Genomic DNA, 20483 nt, shown 5'->3' with positions numbered 1-20483 from the left:
TTCACCCCCGATGAAAGACACTTAGATAATAACACACCTCTTACTTACAGGGAAATCAAGGCCAGAATTCCAAAGGGGAAAGCATATTGAAAATTTAATTTCTAAAGTGATGTGTTTATGTCAAACACATGTATACTTACACCTGCCATCGATTGCTGTAAAACCTGAGGCAACATGTTTACATATGCCTCAATAAAATACATAATATATTTTGTAAAAGATGCTGTCATGTATACTCAAGTGACAGCATTCAGAAAAGCATGAATTATGACCCCTTCTTCTCATTTACACTAGAATAAAGGCTGGACACCCGTAGTCACTCTGACTCCTCAGGGTCCCATGTGAGTACTACTGTATCCTCAGCATCACTGTACTGAGGTTACTATGCATGGGCTGAAATTCACATCAGCAGAGACACAGATCTGGCCACCACGGTGGTTATTCCCCCCTGGACAGATAGAATATACACAACAAACAGATTACTATGGGTTGGAATAACCAGGGAAGACGTCACAGCCTTCCAGAGAGAAGGACAGAAGAGAAACATCATTTCTTCAATGTGACCTTTTCTCCTTTCTCTCCTTTTGATTGAAGCTGGCCTCATCCAGCACCTGCCTCACCTGCCTCCTTCTCCCTTGTACATTCACCCCCTTAATCATTACCCCCGCAGGACAATGAGGTTCTGATTCGCACCAGACAGTCACAGGAGGACAAGCATGTAAGGGGTTAGGAAGAAAGGAGGGGCAAGTCAGAAGCATCTGGTTTGTTGAGAGAACAATCATTATAATTGTCTGGCTAGAAAATAGACAGTTTAAAAGTTGATTTGGCACCACTCCACATCCACCCAAATTCTTCCTGAAGGCCTTATTACGGGGGAAACAAGTATACTAACCATAATCACTTTATTGGCAATGGCCTGTAGTGTGCTTGATTGCAAACAGGACTTGAGTGGATTGAAAAGGAAAGCAGAGCTTGGTGCCAGCCTTTGTCTCTGGTTATACCATTAGCTTTTTACAAATTTGGAAGATTAGACTGATTTAAAAAAAATGATTTCTACGGAATAAGAAATGTATGTGATAGTCCTGATTATAGTCCTTCATTTACAAGGAAAGACGAAGGATTGATGGCTTGCCAATTTAAACCTCAGAGTGAACGCTGAACACCAGCACATTCTTAATGGCGACTATAAAAGGTATTCATTAGAGCTTGCCTCTTTTACATAAAAAAATATGTTACTAATGGATATATGGCAGTGAAAATAATATCAATATTAATTTGTTAGGCATTCATGGCAGATGGTTCTGATAACTACAAAATAGGAGGTTCCTCAAGAAGTTAAAATTAGAATAATGATATGACCCAGAAATTCCACTCCCAGTATGCTTAACCTCTATTAAGCACTTGTAAGATGAAGAGGTAAAAAGTTAAACAGGGTCAAATATGTGGTGATGGAAGAAGATTTGACTTTGGGTGGTGGGCACACAATGCAATGTACCGATGACGTGTCATAGCATTGTACACCCAAAGCCCATATAATCCTATTAACCCACATCACCCCAATACATCTCATTAAAACCCAAAACTTGATCATTTAAATTATGGCAAACATCATAATAGCTTTCTTTGTGAATGTCTATGATTACATCATTGAATGAATTAGGTTTCCAAGTTATACCTGGTTCATAAAGTAGATCTAAACACACAGAAATGGTGAGCCCACTTAATATGCAATACAATGGTAATAAATGCCGTGCCGGAATTTGGAGAATTCTTTGTATTTGAGAAAATATGTTGTAATGTTGTGGACAAAAAGGAGGTAGGAAAAGAGCATTTTTATGAAAAACAGTATCAACTAAGAGGGAAAAAGAAAGAGCTTAATAGAAACATACACTGTGTTGTAGTCTTATCTTAAATCCCCATAAATTTAGCCCCAATTCCTTTAAGGTACAATTTTCAGTCAAAGTCACAGTTGTATTCATTCTCTTGTCCATCATTTTGGGCTTTGTTCTTTACAATTTAATTGGAGGCTTTATATTAAAATGAACCTCAAAGCAATTCTGATGGTTCATTTTTTCATTGCTTTAGTAATAAAATACCACTTGCTTTTATAACAGTGGGTGGCCATGTAATTACCATCAGGAGAAATAAAGTACCCAGGTTCCCTTTCTCCTATGGTGTGAGTACAGTGTTGAAAACTTTCACAAATAAAACTGAAACGACCTTTGACTATTTTGTAAGGAATTATAAGTCTAAGCCGTGGTCTCTCACCAGAAGTAGTGTTCTGGACCTATCTTAACTGTTACTTTCAGAAATACTCTTTGGCAAGGTGTATACTACATATTCTCAGGTTCAACAGAGCCCCTATAGAGTAAATTATTCCTTCAGTGATGAAATGTTCTTATTTATCTCTCAGAGCGTTACTTATGTTTAGTCAGGAATGTAAGAACTGTTTGATAGTCCAAGGTCTAGCCTCAGCCAAAGTTGTTCAGCACATGAAAAAAAAAAATCCCAGAATAAATAATTGCATATATCTACTTTTACTCTCTCTTTTGAGCAATTTCGAGCGGCAATCATTTTAATTAACAGATGGTGTATATGAATGCATGATAGCAGCTGTTAATATGCATGTTTAAGACTGGAGAGTGTGGTGACTTATCAAGACACAAGGGCAACATATGTTGAGCTAAGCATACGGATTGCAATATGAATTACGATGCCAATACGCAGGGGCACAGAGGGACACACGCAATGGACGCCTGTCCCCATTTAATCAGCCAACATTTTCTAACATATACTAGAGAAGGCTTTCTATTATTTTAACTGAGGGAATGCGATAGATCACGAACCTTGATAACACCTTAAATCAGCTTCAGACATTTTGAAACATTTAACTATTTTTCCTGTGAGTGCAAATTCAGAGGCTTTTTCTTTTCTTTTCTTTTCTTTTTTTTTTCTTTTCTTTTAAGATTATCATTCAAGAGAGAAATTGGAAACAAATGAAAGCTATCAGGACCATCTTGACGAAACCTCAAAATATCGAAACAGATTGTGTTTTCCTGCTTTAAACATTTTATCTCATTACACGTTTACACGTTTGAAAGAGGAGATGGTTTCGTTATCTTGAACGCTATTAGTTAAATTTACAAACTAGCTGGTTGGAGAGATTAGAGAGAAAACACATTACCTTCTCTTGATACTGCCGCCTGGAGGAATCCAGAGACTGGATCAAAGCCGTGGCGTGGCCCACGAACATGGCGTAGCAGGTGGCCCCCACGATCATGCTGAGCATGGTGATCCACAGGTCCGACATGCTGACGGGGGCCTGCGCGCCGTACCCGATGCACAGCATGTGGCTCATGGCCTTGAAGAGCGCATAGGAATACTGCTTTCCCCAGGAGTCATTCTGGAACAGAGGAGAAAGAGAACATGGACTGAGCCAGCAGGAGAGCAGAGTAAAACGTGAGTATTCCAGTCACTGAGAGTGGAGACACCTGCGAATGCAGCATTTGCACAGGTGTCTCCCCTCATGGCTCATAGACTGACTTGATGGTTTCCAAGCCTGCCTGGCGCTATGACCTAGACATAGTCCGCTGTTCAGACAGGCCTCTCTATTCAATTCTAGGTTTGTTGTTTTTAAAACTAAAATCACTTTTGGGACAATGGTGTGGGCATCACATAAAAATGCCAAGGATGAATGCTGATGAGCTCATTTCAAAGTTTCCAGGAAATCTGGCCTTTCTAAAGTCCGTAATCTCATATTTCTTATAGTTTTGAAGTCCTTAATCTTATATTTCTTAAATAAAAAAATAAGCATTTTGAAATACAAGTCTGATAAATGTAAAGACTTCCCTACAAATGTTAGGGTTGATGATGAATCTCATTGGCTTTTTAAAAAATACTAAAATAGATTAAAATAAGCAAATAATATCTTGGCAAATCTCTGGAGAAAAAAAGGAAGATGACTTCTGAGATTAGTTATTAGATGCAGTTTATGATGTCATTTCAAAAGTTTATTCCAAGCTCAATTCTCCAAAAATAATCTATTCAATATAACTTATCTACCCTTTGATAAAATTATAATTTTTTGTTTAATCTGCATCAAAGTCCCGAGGCCTGGACTTACATAATTTATGAAGCCCACTATAAACTGAAAGTTTGGACGTTTTAGTTCAGAACTAAGAAAAAAACACAAAACATTGTTAAAGATAAAATATATAAATATTTTCCCATTAAAATATATTATTACAAATCTTAATGGGGTAATAGTGACTGATTAGTAACAACATAAAGGTACACATTTAAAAATAATATTGTGGTATGATTATGCATCATACAATAAATAATAATACTGTATTATTGTGATATCTTGATTGGTCACACACTTTTCCTGGTTTATTTTCTGTAAAGTCACTTCCTAGGTATCAAAATTCATTCAATTAGTAATTTCATTTTTAATGATAAAATCGAAAGTGGCATCAGTTGCTTTTGGCTAACAAGATCACAAATAATTCTTGATCATTTTTTTAATTTCAAGAAAGATCTTTTTGTTAATGCAACTTTTTCTGGAGTTATTAAGGGCATTCTGTAGACTGTGATAACATTGGGATAAATTTCTGATAAATTATTTTAACATATAAATATTAGTACACTGGAGCTTATTCTCATAGAAGAATTTATCTATAAAGATAAAACACTTCATACAAGTCAGTTTCATGTATGGGTAAATGTGATTTTTTTTAAATTAATATTTGTATGTTAATTATAGTTTAAAATGCAAATTATAAGAAACTAGAGGCCCGGTACACAAAATTCATGCATGGGGTGGGTGTCCCTCAGCCCAGCCTGCACCCTTTCCAATCTGGGACATCCCTCTCACAATCCAAGACTGCTGGCTCCCAACCGCTCGCCTGCCTGCCTGTCTGATTACCCCTAACCGCTTCTGCCTGCCAGCCTGATCACCCCCTAACCACTCCCCTGCCAGCCTGATTGATGCCTAACTGCTCCCCTGCCAGCCCAATTGCCCCTAACTACTCCCCCCTGCTGGCCTGGTCACCCCTAACTGCCCTCTATTGCAGGCCTGGTCCCTCCCAACTGCTCTCCCCTGCTGGCCTGATCGCCCACAACTGCCCTCCCCTGCTGGCCATCTTGTGGTGGCCATCTTGTGTCCACATAGGGGCAGCCATCTTATGTGTTGGAGTGACGGTCAATTTGCATATCACCTCTTTACTATATAGGATACTTGTGCCACGCCAGCATGGCCATGGGTGAACCTGAGGGGTGGTGGTGAAGGATTAGAAAAGATAGAGAAGAGAATAAAGCTGGGGCTAGGTGGGATGCTGCCCTCTGATTAGAGAGACAGTACCACAGGCTACAAGCCAAGTCTTTATTTCATAGCCAGATTCCACGAGGCAAAGTAAGGACATGGTCAAGATGTTTACAATGTTCTCCTGGGTTTGGAGTCTAGTCAATTACATGCACCTGATCAAGCTTTGTTTACTTGCTGCACCTCCCGCAGCCCATATCACTTAGCCACATGGGACCACAGGTTCGGACCATAAGGTCAAGCTTACAATTATAGCCAAAGGCATCAAATGTGATGCCTTTGGCTATAATTGTGCTGGGACTTGCATGTGGCTTTGCCATGAGAGGATCATGCACTCTCATTAGTCCGAGGCTTGAACCTGACCAAACACTGTAGTGCTTTCCAAAAATAATAGAGATGTACCCTTCACCATTTTTCCCCAAAGGTTACATCTACAATATATGTCACAGTCAGGAAATTAACATGGATACAATCCAGTGATCTCATCCATATTTTAATAATTTACATGTACTCATATGTGTATGTATTTGGTGTTATGCAATTTTATTGTCTGTGTAGGTCCATGTATTAATCAACACAGTCAAGATACAGAACAACTGCATTCCTTCTATTGCCTTTATACTGAATTTGATGTAAATGTCTCAATGGTATTTTAATATTTTCTCTAACATTTCCGGTAACTTGTTGAAGTCCTATAGGAAACCAAAAGTAGCTTTATGATTTGTATACAACCCAAAAATTCCTGTTTATATATTATTTCTCCTTATTTTCAATTACAAGAAAGAGTTTAATTTAAAAAATTATCTCCCTTGTTAATAATTAGCTCATTTACAGCTTCACATGAAAATAGTGTTATGTTCCATCAAATGTGATGATCTTTGAATTTATTCTGTATTTCTAGGCTGGTGGATATTTGCTTTGCAATGTTGCAGCTGTTTTCAAAACTGGGCATTGTAAGCAACAAAGAATTCTAATAACTCCCTCAAATGCTTTATTACAATGTCCATGTGTATTCTCTATTTTGTAATAATTTATTGGCAGAGTTTATTGCCTGAGCTCCGCAGACACTGCCTTGGAACTTAGGCAGAAGATTTAATATTTATGTAGAGACTGCAGGAATAGGCTCCTGGGAGTGACAGGCAGCTGGCCTCTCACCGTGGGTTCTCTCCCCGTTCGCCTGAGGGGAGCTCCTCCTATCTCGTTGGCGGCCATTGCTGCTGCTGCAGCTGCCATTGCCATTGCTAGCCTGGTGAGCTCTGCTTTGGTGGTGCTGGGAACACAGCATCCCAGACTGCTGAGGCATGCCTGTGTGAGCCTGCTGCCTGGCCAACCACTGGCTCTGCACTGCCTCCTGTGCCTGCAGGCCTGGCCTTGTGTGTGCCCAGCTGCCCCCTGCAGCCTCTGCTCATCATGTCCATGCCCCACTGTCTCAGGGGACTGCACTTGAAAAACATAAAATAAAAAATAAAACAATTAAGAATTTCAAGATAGCAGCATCAGAGCATTAAACCAAACACAGGGTCCTGCTGACAGTGTCCTTGAGCAACTATAACGTCACACCCCACCCACATGCCCAAGAAGCCATTCCTACCTCAGTCAATAGCTCTTGCATGATCAGAGATGTTTAAAGTTATTTTAAAAATATTAAATATACTAGTAGCCCATTTGCAGGAAGAATCCTGCAAGCGGCCGTTGCAGCCACGTGCGCTGCCGCTGCTGCTGCTGTTGGCCTCCGTGCCTGCACCCACGCGCCACTGCCGCCTGCCCCGCTCTGCCCCGCCTCACCCGGGCTTTCCCTCTGGCAGCCACCTTGCTTTCTGCTTTTCCTCCCTCTTCCTTCTAAGTTGTCTTCAGTCTTCACTCCTCCCTCCCTCAGCATATGCAAATTAACTGCCATCTTTGTTGGGTAATTTGCATACTCGCCCTGATTGACTGGTGGGCGTGGCTTTGGCTGGTGGGTGTGGTGAAGGTGCGGTCAATTTGCATATTACTGTTTTATTAGGTAGGATGTGGGCACTTTGTTCATATTGTCATGGGGTTTTCCAAAATCAAATTTATAGAATATAAAAATTGAACATGACTTTGGGTATGATGGGCACACAGTGCAATATACAGATCATGTATTGGTTAGTCTTATTAACCAACTGTCACTACAATACATTTAATAAAATAAATAATGTTGATTTGTCTAATGTGTAGCATGCCTTCATCACCAAGTGTGCCTTCGTGTGTTAACATATTAGATTCCCCGAGCTCATGCTTCTCATTCTTCCGTGTATCTTTCTTTACTCTCTGGAGGGTTCCAAAAAAGCTTGTCAATTGGAAACCCAATAAACAAACTGATAAGTAACAAAAATGTCTTGGTGGCCATTTGGAAACAACCAAAGTGTCCTTTGATAGATGATTGCATAAAGAAGATGTGGTACATACTTACAATGGAATACTACTCAGCTAGAAGGAAAGATGAAATTCTGCCATTTGAGACAAATGGATAGATCTTGAGAATATCATACTCAGCGAAATAAGTCAGAAAATATTAACAACCATATGGTTTCACTCAAATGTGTGATATAAAACTGAAAGCAACAAATAAAGCAAACAAACAAAAACTTGTGGACACTAACAACAGTATGGTAGTTACCAGAGGGAAGGGAAGTGGAGATTAGTAAAAGATAAAGGGGGTCAACTCTATAATGATGAAAGAAGATTTCATTTTGGGGGGTGGGCACATAATGCAATATACAGATGATGTACCATAGAATTATACACTTGAAAATTATATAATCTTACTAACCAGTGTCACCCCAATAAATTTAATTTAAATAATTGAACATTATAAGTTTTAAAAGCCCAACCTTATTAACTTTGGACTTGCATGTAGATGCTGCCAAAAATAACAAATCCCATTTGGTTGAAAGAGTTAAGTTTCATAAAGTGAAATTCATTGTTATTTACTTCTAAAATGAGGTCAAGCTGCCATTTATCTATCTATCTATCATCTATCTATCTATCTATCTATCTATCTATCTATCTATCTATCTATCTATCCATCCATCTACTTATCTGTCCATTTATCTACCTGAAGAGTTTCTCATAGATCAGCCAGTCTAAATTATAGAGAAGATATGTAAGAGAATAAGGAATACACTAGGAAACAGAGTGGAGGCCAGAGTCAGAGGGGTGAGAATATTTTTCAACGCAATCCAGGAGGCCGCTGAAACTTTTTCAGCAGGGAAGGATATCAACTGAACTTACTTCAGGAAGATGGATCAGGAAGAATTGTTGAGCAGTGGTTCTCCACCGAGGATAACTTTGTGGAGACAAGGTTGCCACGGTTACCAGTTTGTCTGGGGAAGATTCTGTGGTTTGAACCTAGGCGCTCTGGCTCTAAAGACTCTGCTACTAACCACTACAGGATATGGCTCTTGGTTTTATAAACCTACCATGCTGATAATTACAAGAAAAATATTAAGGCTGAGAAATTAACTGCTCAGCCCAAATCTCACATTTAAATTCTCATTTAATATAGTAAATTAAAGTAAAGCAAAGAGGGACCTAAAGGAGGGAAAGCTAGGATCTGAGAGGGTTTTATGAAAATTCAGGGACATTTCTATTACCAATATACCACATTTCTTTTATTACATGGCTGTTCTCTTTTCATCTTTTAAAATGGACTCTCTCCTATTTTAGTCTACATAAATAATAATAACACACATGGGAGATTGTATAATCAAAAAGTGATTTACGATATCATCTAAATGTTACCCACTTACATACAACTTGGATCCCATTAAAAGTAAAGAATAAGTTACCTGTGAATCCTGATTTAATTAGGGTTTATCTTGTTTTTAATTTTAGGTAAGGCTTTATTAACAAATTGTTCCTTATAGATCAATTTCTTATTATTCAAAAGTGTTCACTCATTTAATTCATTACTTCTCTGAGGCATCATTGAAATTAATTAATTTTTGAGGAAGACATATTAAGCCAAATTAACAGTAACATACATAGGTAAATTTGATTATCCCATCTGGGATCTTTCATGTAGAAAAAGGTATATTTTGAGCTTTCTCAAGGTTTAACCTAAAATACTTTCTAGGCATCTGTTTTGACACCTTGCTTGTATTGTGGTTGAATTTGAGTGAGGATGATGGGCTTTGGCAAAAAAAAAAAAAAAAAAAAAAAAAAAGAGAAAGAAAGAAAGAAAGAAAGAAAGAAAGAACAAAAGAAAACATTTATTCTAGAGTGTCCTTAGATCTTTACCATAAAAACAAAAGTTCTCCAGTTTATCATCTTTCACTTGAACTGAATATTTTGTTAATTTAGTAGCCAACATATTGTATTATTGAATACCTGAATTAATTCTTCTTTGTCAATTGAAAGCAAATGCAAGTATGAATATGTTAAGTAGGTAAAATCTTAGCACAATCTAACATATAGAACTTAGAGGCTCAGCATCTATGCATCAACTGCTGACTCTGAAAGGATCAGAGAGATACACAGCAGTGGAACTAGAAAGCCAGGGAGAGAATGAACCCTGCAGAGCTAGGTTACCAACTTTGAATCACTCTGTTCAATTTACTTATTCAATCATTGAATAAATTTATCACCAATATCAATTACAGCAATACCAATCAGATAAAAGTTACATTAAGAAGTTCTCCAGAAAAGGAACAGAGCAGAGCAGAATCCGCCTGAAAACACAAAAACTATAGCATTACAGGTTGCCAATCCCAAAGAGTTTCCAGTCATTGACTATGCAATGACTATCCCATATAATAAAAGGCTAATATGCAAATTGACCGAACAGCGGAACCACCTCACTATGATGTGCACTGATCACCAGGGCGCAGATGTTCAACGCAAGAGCACTCCCACAGGGGGAGCGCTGCTCAGCCAGAAGCCTGGCTCACGGCTGGCGAGTGCAGCAGCAGTGGTGGGAGCCTCTCCTGCCTCGTCACAGCAGCAGCGCTAAGGAGCCCTCAGGGGATGTTCAACCACCAGCTTAAGCCTGCTCCCCACCAGCAGTCGGACATCCCCCGAGGGGTCCCGGACTGCAAGAGGGCACAGGCTGGGCTGAGGGACCCCCCTACCCCCAGTCTGTATGTCTGTATATAAGAGAACAGTGAGGATAGTAACAGCTGGTTTCTATCAATTTCACAGTGCTAAAGTATGACAACCATGAATATAGACTTTGGGAGCAAGCTTTATACTGATTAGTGATTGAAAGAGAATTACTACTATTTTTAAGTATTAATTTGAGATTTGTTTATTCTTTGAAATATATCCCCTAGAATTATTAGATTCATATATTTATTATGAACAGAAATATTTAAGAAACATCTTTGAGAATATTTGTATCTTAGCTGAATGAAACATTATTTGTGACTTTTTGTTACAGATCACATTAAGTTGTAATGTCAATGGGAAGAAAAGTGGAGGTCATCTCAATGAGGCCATGTTAAGTTGAATTATTCAGTAGGAATATTATTCAGTACAAGCATTCCTATTCATTAGAAATATATATGGCATTTCCCATAGTATAGTGCTGTGCAAAGCAAGCATTAACTCCAAAGTAAGCAGGAAGAAAGAGAGCCTACCAGTATTACACTTTCTTGGATTTCACAATCTGTCAACCTTGTTACATATGAGTACTATATTTAAAAATCTATTAGGAAGTACTGAATTATTTCCATCAATTCACAAGACAGAAGCTCTTTTATTCTTGGAATGTATGTATATATATATATTCTTGATAGCAATATCTCCAAATAATTTAAATACCATGATTTCTATGTTGCCCAGCCGATGTGGCTCAGGGTTAAGTGTAGACCTATGAACTAGGAGGTCATGGTTCAATTCCAGGTCAGGGTGTGCAGGAAGCAGCCAATCAATTATTCTCTCTCATCACTGATGTTTCTATCTCACTTTCCCTCTCTTTTCCTCCCTGAAATCAATAAAAATATATTAAAATGTTAATAAAATTTATTTAAAATAATAATTACATACTTTTATTTTTCAGTTGGAGAAATTTATTTTTCTTATTTGTAGTGCTATGACCTGCGTACAAACATTTGTACCTGTGGCACCAATCCCTTTTCATTACAGGAGGGTTCACACAGTTTTTAGAAGTAAAATGTAAAGTTGGTGCATAACTAAACTTCTGTTGCCATATAAAGAATGATGTCTGGCCTGGTCTTTAGAGCTTAGTCTAGACTTGTTTTCTGGTCAATTAATCCCTCAAGTTCTAAGTGTACTCTTTCCTGCTTCAATAATGATGATCAAACACAAAATTTGCATTAAGTAGATTTGTAAATTAAAATTTAATGATGCTTGAGATAATGGATATTTTTCCATATTCTCTTAATGTTAGTGTATTACTTTAGAATAAAATTGAAATAATCAGTAAATTATTTTTTAATTTGGCATATATATTAACCCATATTTTTATACTAAGCGTCCATTAACACTTATTATAGAAAGGCCCCAAATCAGACACAATTTTAAGATTTTGAAGTTAATTTTTCAATTACAATGAGCATTTAAGCAAAATATTTTCATTTGTTATCTCTTGTCTTATTTGTACAAGTAAATATAAGCACACATACTTTACATATTTTTGCACATGTAAGTATTATAAACGTATCTATAATATATAAAAGCCTAAGTGACCGAATGACCAGACTGACCAGTCACTATAACACACACTGACCACAAGGGGGCAGATGCTCAATGCAGGAGCTGCCCCTGGTGGTCAGTGCACTCCCACAGCAGGAGCACTGCTCAGCTGAGACCTGTCCTGGTGGCCCACCAGCCTGCTGGCAGCCACTCACTCCCTCAGTAGTCCTGCAGGTCCAATCTCCGGAGAATGGGCCAGGCACCAATGGACCAGCGCCATCGGCACGATTCCAACAGCACTGCCAGCCTCCTGGAAGTCAGCCTCGAGCACTGCAGTCACTTCCCCTCCCTAGATGCTCCGCAAGGAAGAAACAATATAAAAGCAGCCGCCAGGTGGCTTCCGACAACCATCACGAATGTCAGCGAGACGGATCCAGATCCCAGGCAAGCAAGGGCATCCTACTGTCCGCCCGGAGGGCAAATCACATTCTGGCCTCCCCCACCCTCCTTGGTACCCAACCTGTGCATGAATTTGTGTACCGGGATTCTAGTCTATATATATAATAGCCTAATATGCTAAGTGTCCAACCGATCGGTCACTATGACGTCCTCTGACCACCAGGGGGCAGACGCTACAACTGGTAGGTTAGCTTGCTGCTCGGGTCTGGCCGATTGGGACTGGGCGAGATGGCCCAGACATGGCCTGGAGCCCTCCCGCGTCCCTCCCTGGCCTCTAAAATATTTCTTCTAATTAATTTCCTTTCAATGTGCACGAATTCATGCACTGGGCCTCTAGTTTTATATAATGCATAAATATAAAGAAAAAAAAATCAAAGTTAGTAACATACACTGAACACTTAACTCCTTACAAAATAATATTACATCATCTCACTGCTCCTTATAACATTCTCGAAACCCGATATTATTCTTCAAGGTAAGAAATGCAGAGCTTAGAAAAAGTAAAAAAAAATTACTGAAAGCCTCACACTTGTGGGTGCCAAAGCTGGAATTCAATCACAGGTCTGTTGGAACTAAATATAAATGCTCTCCATTCCAAATATCACAGCCACATAGTTCCTAAACATTTATATGAGTAAAATCCATGATAATTACAATGCAGTATTGTCAAGCATTTTAAGAACATAAACATCGCACAGACATTCTTCAAGTATTTGTTTTCAATTCAACCAAGAGAAGGGAACCTCTGCTCCACCGTTAGGGAATTTAGATGAAAAATTATCTCAGGTTTTCATCAGAGAAAACCTCTAAGGGAAAATTCTCTGGAGAGTTCAAGGTCAATAAGATGATTCGGCCATCCAGTTGTACTTCATGTTTATATTTTCCTGTTAGCTGAGAGCTCTCAGAGCGCTCTCCTCCTTCCCCCTCATCCCTAAGCCTGGGGTGGAGCCACCTATCCTGTCATTTAGTGGGGACAGTGCTCTGGAAGGAAATCCTTGCCTGAGGCTTAATCCTCCAGACACCATGGAAGGTGCATGTGACACAGGGAGGCAGGTTCCATCTGAAACACCAGTGGTCTGGGTGTTTTCACTCAACGCCTGGCCAAAGTAAACTAAGCCGGGATGCCCTTTCGTGCAAGTGCTATTGTTTAACCTGAACTTTTAAATTAATTTTCTGGATTTTAGTAAAACAGCTCTGCACTGCTGAGCTACAAATTAGTGGATCATCTCTTTTGATAGCATTCTCAAATAATTTACCTCTGCTCATTAAATCACGAGGCTTTAGCATATTAGCCGTGCAAAAACTACTGAAATTAAAGGGAAAACAAAGAACCACAATCTTTTCCAGGCTCAAACTTTGGTTCTTAGTAAAGAAGGTAGCACCAGAGGCAAAAAAGGAGTGGGAGACATTAAGAACATCTTTTCAGCCTGATTGGAACCTTTGGGTGGTTGTTGTTAATTATTATTTCTACAAATGTTTGTTACCATATAAAAGAGTGAGGCATTTGCCCTTGCCAGCATGGCACAGTAGTTAGAGCATTGGCCCCTGAACCAAAGGGTCATGGGTTTGATTCCTGGTCAAAGTCATGTACCTGGGTTTCAGGTTTGGGGGTATGTGCAGGAGGCAACCAATCAATGTGTCTCTCTCACATCGATGTTTCTCTCTCTCTTTCTCCTCCTCCCTCTCTCCCTTCCATTCTCCCTAAAAATTAATGGGAAGAATATCCTCAGGTGAGAATTAACACACACACACACACACACACACACACACACACACACACACACACAATGATAAAAGAATGAGGCACTAGATATTTTTAGGTAATTTGCATATATGCCAATTATATGTCAATTTGTAGGACAGATTGTGTCATGTAGAAAGAATTTATACTTTTTATGAAGATAAATTGAGAGGCTTTATATAAAGTGTCTGTAAATAAAAAAGCTAATAAATGTGATGTGTATAGTGTTTTCCACCTAAAGTAGTTTTGTAAATGAGGGTCTATACTTACTAATAGTGTGTGCATATGTGTGTGTGTGTTTTAATTTAATAGACATGTTTAGAGCAGTAGTTTCTACTGTTAGGTAAAATTCCAACCTCTACAAATATATAAATCTTGAAGAATTTTATTAAAATCCAATGTTCAGAGTTAGGCATAACTAAGATACAGAAAAATTTAAACCACGGAGAAGAGAAATGCGAAAGGTGACAAGCTCACTTAGTATTTGGTTATTTACACTGAGATTCAAAAGAGCTTTTCCATTATCACAAAGTCAAGCTCTCACCCATTACAAATTCTGAAATCCTCCCTTTTAATGGTAGAATTTTCCCTTAGTATTGAACATATCCATGTAGGTTTTTTGTTTGTTAATTTGTTTGTTTGTTTGTTTTTGTAATTGGAAAAATATAAATTTATTTATTTTTTAAATGTATCTTTATTGTTGAAAGTATTACAGATGTCCCCTTTTTCCCCATTGACCCCCTCCTTCCCACTCTTGCCCCTAATTTTTTTTTAAAGCAGAGGCTAGGAGATAAACATTCTCTCAATGCTTACCCCGGGTGGAGGGGAGCTATGGGGGGGGCGGGGGAGGGAAGAGGAACATCTGTAATAATCTGAAAAATAAAGATTTATTAAAATAAAAGAAAAAATTGTAAGCTATTATATATCCATGTAGTTTTGATGTTATTGAAAACAAACTTCTCCTTTTCTTTTTCGATTTGGATTTGCTACTGTGCCTGGTTTTCTACTATCAGAGATAAGAAGAGATAATGAAATAAAATAAAAGAATCAACCCAGCTCTAACTGGTTTGGCTCAGTGGCTAGAGCGTCAGCCTGCAGACTCAAGGGTCCCAGGTTCGATTCCGGTCAAGGGCATGTACCTTGGTTGCAGGCACATACCCAGTAGGGAGTGTGCAGGAGGCAGCTGATCGATGTTTCTCTCTCTCATGGATGTTTCTAACTCTCCTTCCCTCTCCCTTCCTCTCTATAAAAAATCAATAAAATATATTTAAAAAAAAAGAATCAACCCACTAAACATTTGTTTTCCTATAGTAGATTGACTTTTATTTATACATTCATGGAAATTTGGAACTCTAAGAGATCATAGCAAAAATGCATTTGATTTTTCTATGAGCAAGCTGAGTTTCAGAATCCCCATGATCATAAGATGAAAATAAATACATAAGTAAATACACACACACACACACACACACACACACACACACACACACATATATATATATTCAAAGCACCCAACTTTATTTTTATCTAATAAGCAAGAAACAATAAACCTAAGGACTTGTCTGGTTTGTCTAAGAATTGAAAAATAAATCTTAGTATTGCTAAATGCCTGACAGTATCACTTTAATTTTATTTGCATTATCACAGTAATAACCATAAAAACACCACTAGCAAAAGCATTGAGTTCAATTTATGTAGATCTCTTACAATAAGAATCTAATAGGACTTGGTGATCATCACAACAACCTTATAATAGCCAGCACAGCTTTCATTATGTTCATTTTACTAATAACGATGAAGTTCAAAGTTTCCTTAATTTGCCCATGGCCTCATGGTAAGAAGCAGTATCTCTCCATTGGCCCATTGTGAAAACACTTTTAAACTGTACCTTCATAATGGCTATCCTATACTCTGTACACATATGGGCATTTAAGAGGTAAAATCAACCATGGTCTGGTGAAACCATCTCCATTCTGAAGTGAGAGTACAAGTTAAACTTTTGCACTCAGATGTCGAGTGTGACTCGACACGGTTAGCATTAGAATAAAGGAATTGAGAAAAAAGCAAGCGAGTGCAAAGGGTTAAATTATTACAATACTAGGGGCCCGGAGCACAAAATTCGTGCACTGGGGGTGGGGGTCCCTCAGCCCAACCTGCCCCCTCTCACATACTGGGAGCCCTCAGGGAATGTCCTACTCATGGCTTAGGCCCAATCCCCACAGGAAGTGGGCCTAAGCCGCAGTCTGGCCTCCCTCTGTGGGAGGCAACCGGGCTGGTCAGGGGAAGGCACCAGCCCCATCACCCTGCTGCTACAGCCACTGCCAATCACCACAGCCACCAAGGTGTTTTCATCAACACGACTCCAGTCCCTTCACCAAGAAAAAATGACAACTTTCTTTAGGCATTTTCAAGATGTGTCTTTCATAGGCTATGCATTTCTTTCTTTCTTTCTTTTTTTTTTTTAATCCTCACCTAAGGATATGTTTCCATTGACTTTTAGAGAATGTGGAAGAGAAAGGGAAAGACAGAGGGAAACATCAAAGTGAGAGGAACACTTTGATTGGTTGCCTCCTGCATGAGCCTTGATCTGGGCCCCAACAGGGAGGAGCCTGCAACCTAGGTACATGCCCTTGATCACAATCAACCCAGACCCTACTGTAGGCAGGCAGAGGCTCTATCCACTGAGTCAAACCGGCTAGGGCAGGATATGACATTTCTTAGCCCTCCAGCAGCGGACCTTCGTTTTTTTCTCCAGAAGTGTGGTGGAAAAACCCTAGATAACCTTTTTGGATTCTTATTACCCAAGTTACTAAGAATATTACCAGTGGCATAAAGGAAGCTTAGCCAATGGGCAGTCAGAAAAGGTGTTTCCTCTGTAGTTCACACCAATCATCGGCTGTGTCCTGCCCAGGCCTAAAGCCTCTGGCCAAAGCTTTAGGCCTGGGAAAGGGACCTCCAGCTCCTTGTGATTGCAGATACCACCCATTGGGCAGGGGACCCCAGCTCCCTGCAATCCACCACAGGAGCAGAACCCCTCGCAGGAGCGGACCCCCAGTTACCTGCGATCCATAGCAGGCTCCCCGCTGGTGCCCAAGGACGGAAAAGCCTTGGGCTCGGCTGCACCCCAGCTTCCCTGCCACGGTTTGTAGGAGCTGACCCCCAGTTGCCTGCGATCCGTCTTAGGCTCCCCACTGGTGCCCAAGGCCGGAAAAGCCTCTGGCGGAGGCTTTCCTGTCCTTGGAATCGGCCGCACCCCAGCCTGACTGCCACGGATCGCAGGAACCGACCCCCGGTTGCCTGCGATCCGTCTTAGGCTCCCTGCTGGTGCCCAAGGCTGGAAAAGCCTCCGCCAGAGGCTTTCCCGGCTTTGGGCTCGGCCGCACCCCAGCTTCCCTACCACAGATAGTAGGAGCCGATCCCCGGTTGCCTGCCATCCCTTGCAGGCTCCCTGCTGGTGCCCAAGGCTGGGAAAGCCTCCGGTGGAGGCTTTCCCGGCCTTAGGCTCAGCCGCACCCCAGCATCCCTACGATGGATTGCAGGAACAGACGCCCAGTTGCCTGCAATCCATGGTTTTCTGGTGGGCGTGGCTTGTGGGTGTAGCAAAGGTATGGTCAATTTGCATATTACTCTATTATTAGGTAGGATTTCTGGGTAAAATGATGCAGACAGCCACTCTATTGCTCTCTGTATTGCTCAATACTGGCATAGAATTATCTATTTCAGGCAAATATACTCTTATTAGATCAGTGGCTAATTAAATATATATAAAAACATCCCAGTAGGCCAGCGATTTTCAACCTTTTTCACCTCCTGGCACACACAGAATTTTTGCTAATATTCTGTGTCACACCAAAAAATTATACAAAGGTATAATATTGATTCATTCACACTGATGGCTATTATGTTCATTGCTGTCATTTTTTTATTTGACAATTTAAGGGAAAAGAGGTCAGTGCCCCTGACTCAACAGGGGCACTGTTTAAAATATTCTTGCTGCATACCAGTTAAAATTCTTGTTGCCTTAGGCTAAAGTTGTTTCAATCACTAGTTTACCAGGAAAAATTATTGTGTTACATTAGAAAATACTTTTACAATTCTTCTTCTTATTTAGAGTGAAGAAATAAACACACAAATCAGCAACGGTACATGTTACTTAACTTTAGAGGCTTGACCTTCCATTGAAGACAAGCAAATCAAGCCTTCAATTATATGCTAGAACATGGTGTATTGATTATGCAATCTAACAAGGTAAGCCTAGGAAATCCTCCACCGTGTACGGCTGTGTAAGACGAAGAAAGTATTGAGCACTTACATGGTTATTTTTAGAAACCTACCCTCCAACTTAGAGCTCTTATCCTATGATGTGCATTCATTGTATTAGTGGTATGGCTTCTGTGTCAAAGGTACTGCTCTGACCAAATATTTTTCTTTGACTTCTAGATTCACATAAGCCTTATACACACAGAAGTTTACAATGTGTGGACTCCCCAATCTCAGGTACAACTTCAAAGAAAATTAAAATATCATAAAGTGAGGCAAGACGCAACATCTTGATCAGTAGACTCAAACCTAATATTGTTTTTATTAGTACAGTTACTTAGAAAGGTTAAATCCCCAGGGTCTCAGTTGTCTCTGATAAATCAATTCTCCACTCACATTACATTGGAGTGTGTGAATGTGTGTGTGTGTATGAAAGAGAGAGAGAGGGGAAGAGAGAGAGAGAGAGAGAGAGAGAGAGAGAGAGAGAGAGAGAGAGAGAGAAAGAAAGAGAGAGAGAAGAAATTGCTTTTTAAGACTCAGACTATCTTCTTTCAGCCATATCCTTGAATTCAAATATAGACTGATTTGGATATTCATAAGAAAGGAAACTATAACACAGAAAGAAAATAATTCAAAACAACCATTTTTTTCTTTCTTATTTTCTCTCTCTCTTTTTTCCCTTTCTCCTAGCTCTTTTAAAAATATATATTTTTATTGGCCCTAGCCGCTTTGGCTCAGTGGATAGAGCATTGGCCTGCAGGCTGAAGAGTCCCAGGTTCCATTTCTGTCAAGGGCACATACCTCAGTTGCAGGCTTGATCCCAGGCCCTGGCCAGTGTGCATGTGAGAGGCAATCAATCGATGTGTCTCTCTCACATTGATGTTTCTCTCTCTCTGTCACTCTCTAAAAATCAATAGAAAAAAAATCCTTGGGTGAGGATTAAAAACAACCACAAAATAAATAAATAAATAAATATATTTTTATTGATTTCAGAGAGGAAAGGAGATGGAGAGAAAGATAGAAACATAAATTATGAGAAAGAATCATTGATGGGCTGCCTCCTGCAAGTCCCCAACTGGGGATTGAGCCCGCAACTTGGGCATGTGCCCTGAGTGGGAATCGAACAGTTACCTCCTGATTCATAGGTTGATGCTCAACCACTGAGCCACATGAACCAGGCATCTTCCAGCTTTTATTTCTATCAACTTACAAGAATATTAAAACAATGGTGATTCAGACATAATTTCCAATTCCAATAAGCTCCTTTCAATTAATTAAAATTAAAACAAAAATACATGGATAATTATCCCATATTCAACTACAACATTGCCATGGAAAGAAAATATTAATGTGAAGGTGGTTTCTTTTTTTTAAAAATCCTGCCCCGAGGATATGCTTCCATCATTGATTTACACACACACACACACACACACACACACACACAGAGAGAGAGAGAGAGAGAGAGAGAGAGAGAGAGAGAGAGAGAGAGGTGAACATCTAGGTGAGAGAAACATTGATAGGTTTCCTCCACCCTGACCAGGGATCAAACACACAACCTGTGTATGTGCCCTGACCGAGAATTAAGACTGAAACCTTACACATATGTAATACCTTAATCAATAAAGAAATTTTAAAAAATAAAATGGAAAAAACAACAACAAAAAAACAAAACCTGAAACCTTGCAGTTTACAGGACAACACTCCAACCAACTGAGCCACCCAGTCAGGGCAAAGCAAGTTCTCTTTGAACTGCAGTGGATTCAATTTGAAATCATGCTGATGAGGATATTCTGTAAATTTTTAATGCATAGAAAAGAAAACGAAGGTTATTGTACTTTTAGGAGAGAAGCAGTTTTTTCACTCTATTTCTGCATGATACAAAATCATACCTAATAAAATGGTAATATGCAAATTACCATCACTTCGCTACGCCCACGTTTGGGCCGTTGGGAGGCTGGGGGCGGGACTTGGAGTGGCCGATTGGGCTGACTCACGAGTCCCTGACCCCTGTTCCTCCTGCCGGCCACAACGGCCAGCGCTGCAGGAGGACCCATGGGGCCAGCGGAAGGCGCTGGTGGCGGA

At 39.7% G+C, this 20483-nt stretch overlaps 1 protein-coding gene across 1 annotated transcript in view; it reads right to left on the bottom strand.

Annotated features, from left to right (window-relative positions):
- HCN1 (hyperpolarization activated cyclic nucleotide gated potassium channel 1) overlaps positions 1-20483 on the bottom strand; it is a 313423-nt gene that overhangs the window by 75106 nt on the left and 217834 nt on the right. Inside the window, exon 4 of the mRNA XM_079800292.1 lies at positions 3185-3403. Coding sequence (XP_079656418.1) covers positions 3185-3403 — 219 coding nt within the window. The remainder of the gene's footprint in view (positions 1-3184; positions 3404-20483) is intronic.

Source organism: Cnephaeus nilssonii (genome assembly GCF_951640355.1).
Source record: "Cnephaeus nilssonii genome assembly, chromosome: 2".
Taxonomy (NCBI): Eukaryota; Metazoa; Chordata; class Mammalia; order Chiroptera; family Vespertilionidae; genus Cnephaeus; species Cnephaeus nilssonii.
This window is presented reverse-complemented; position numbering and strand designations above follow the sequence as displayed.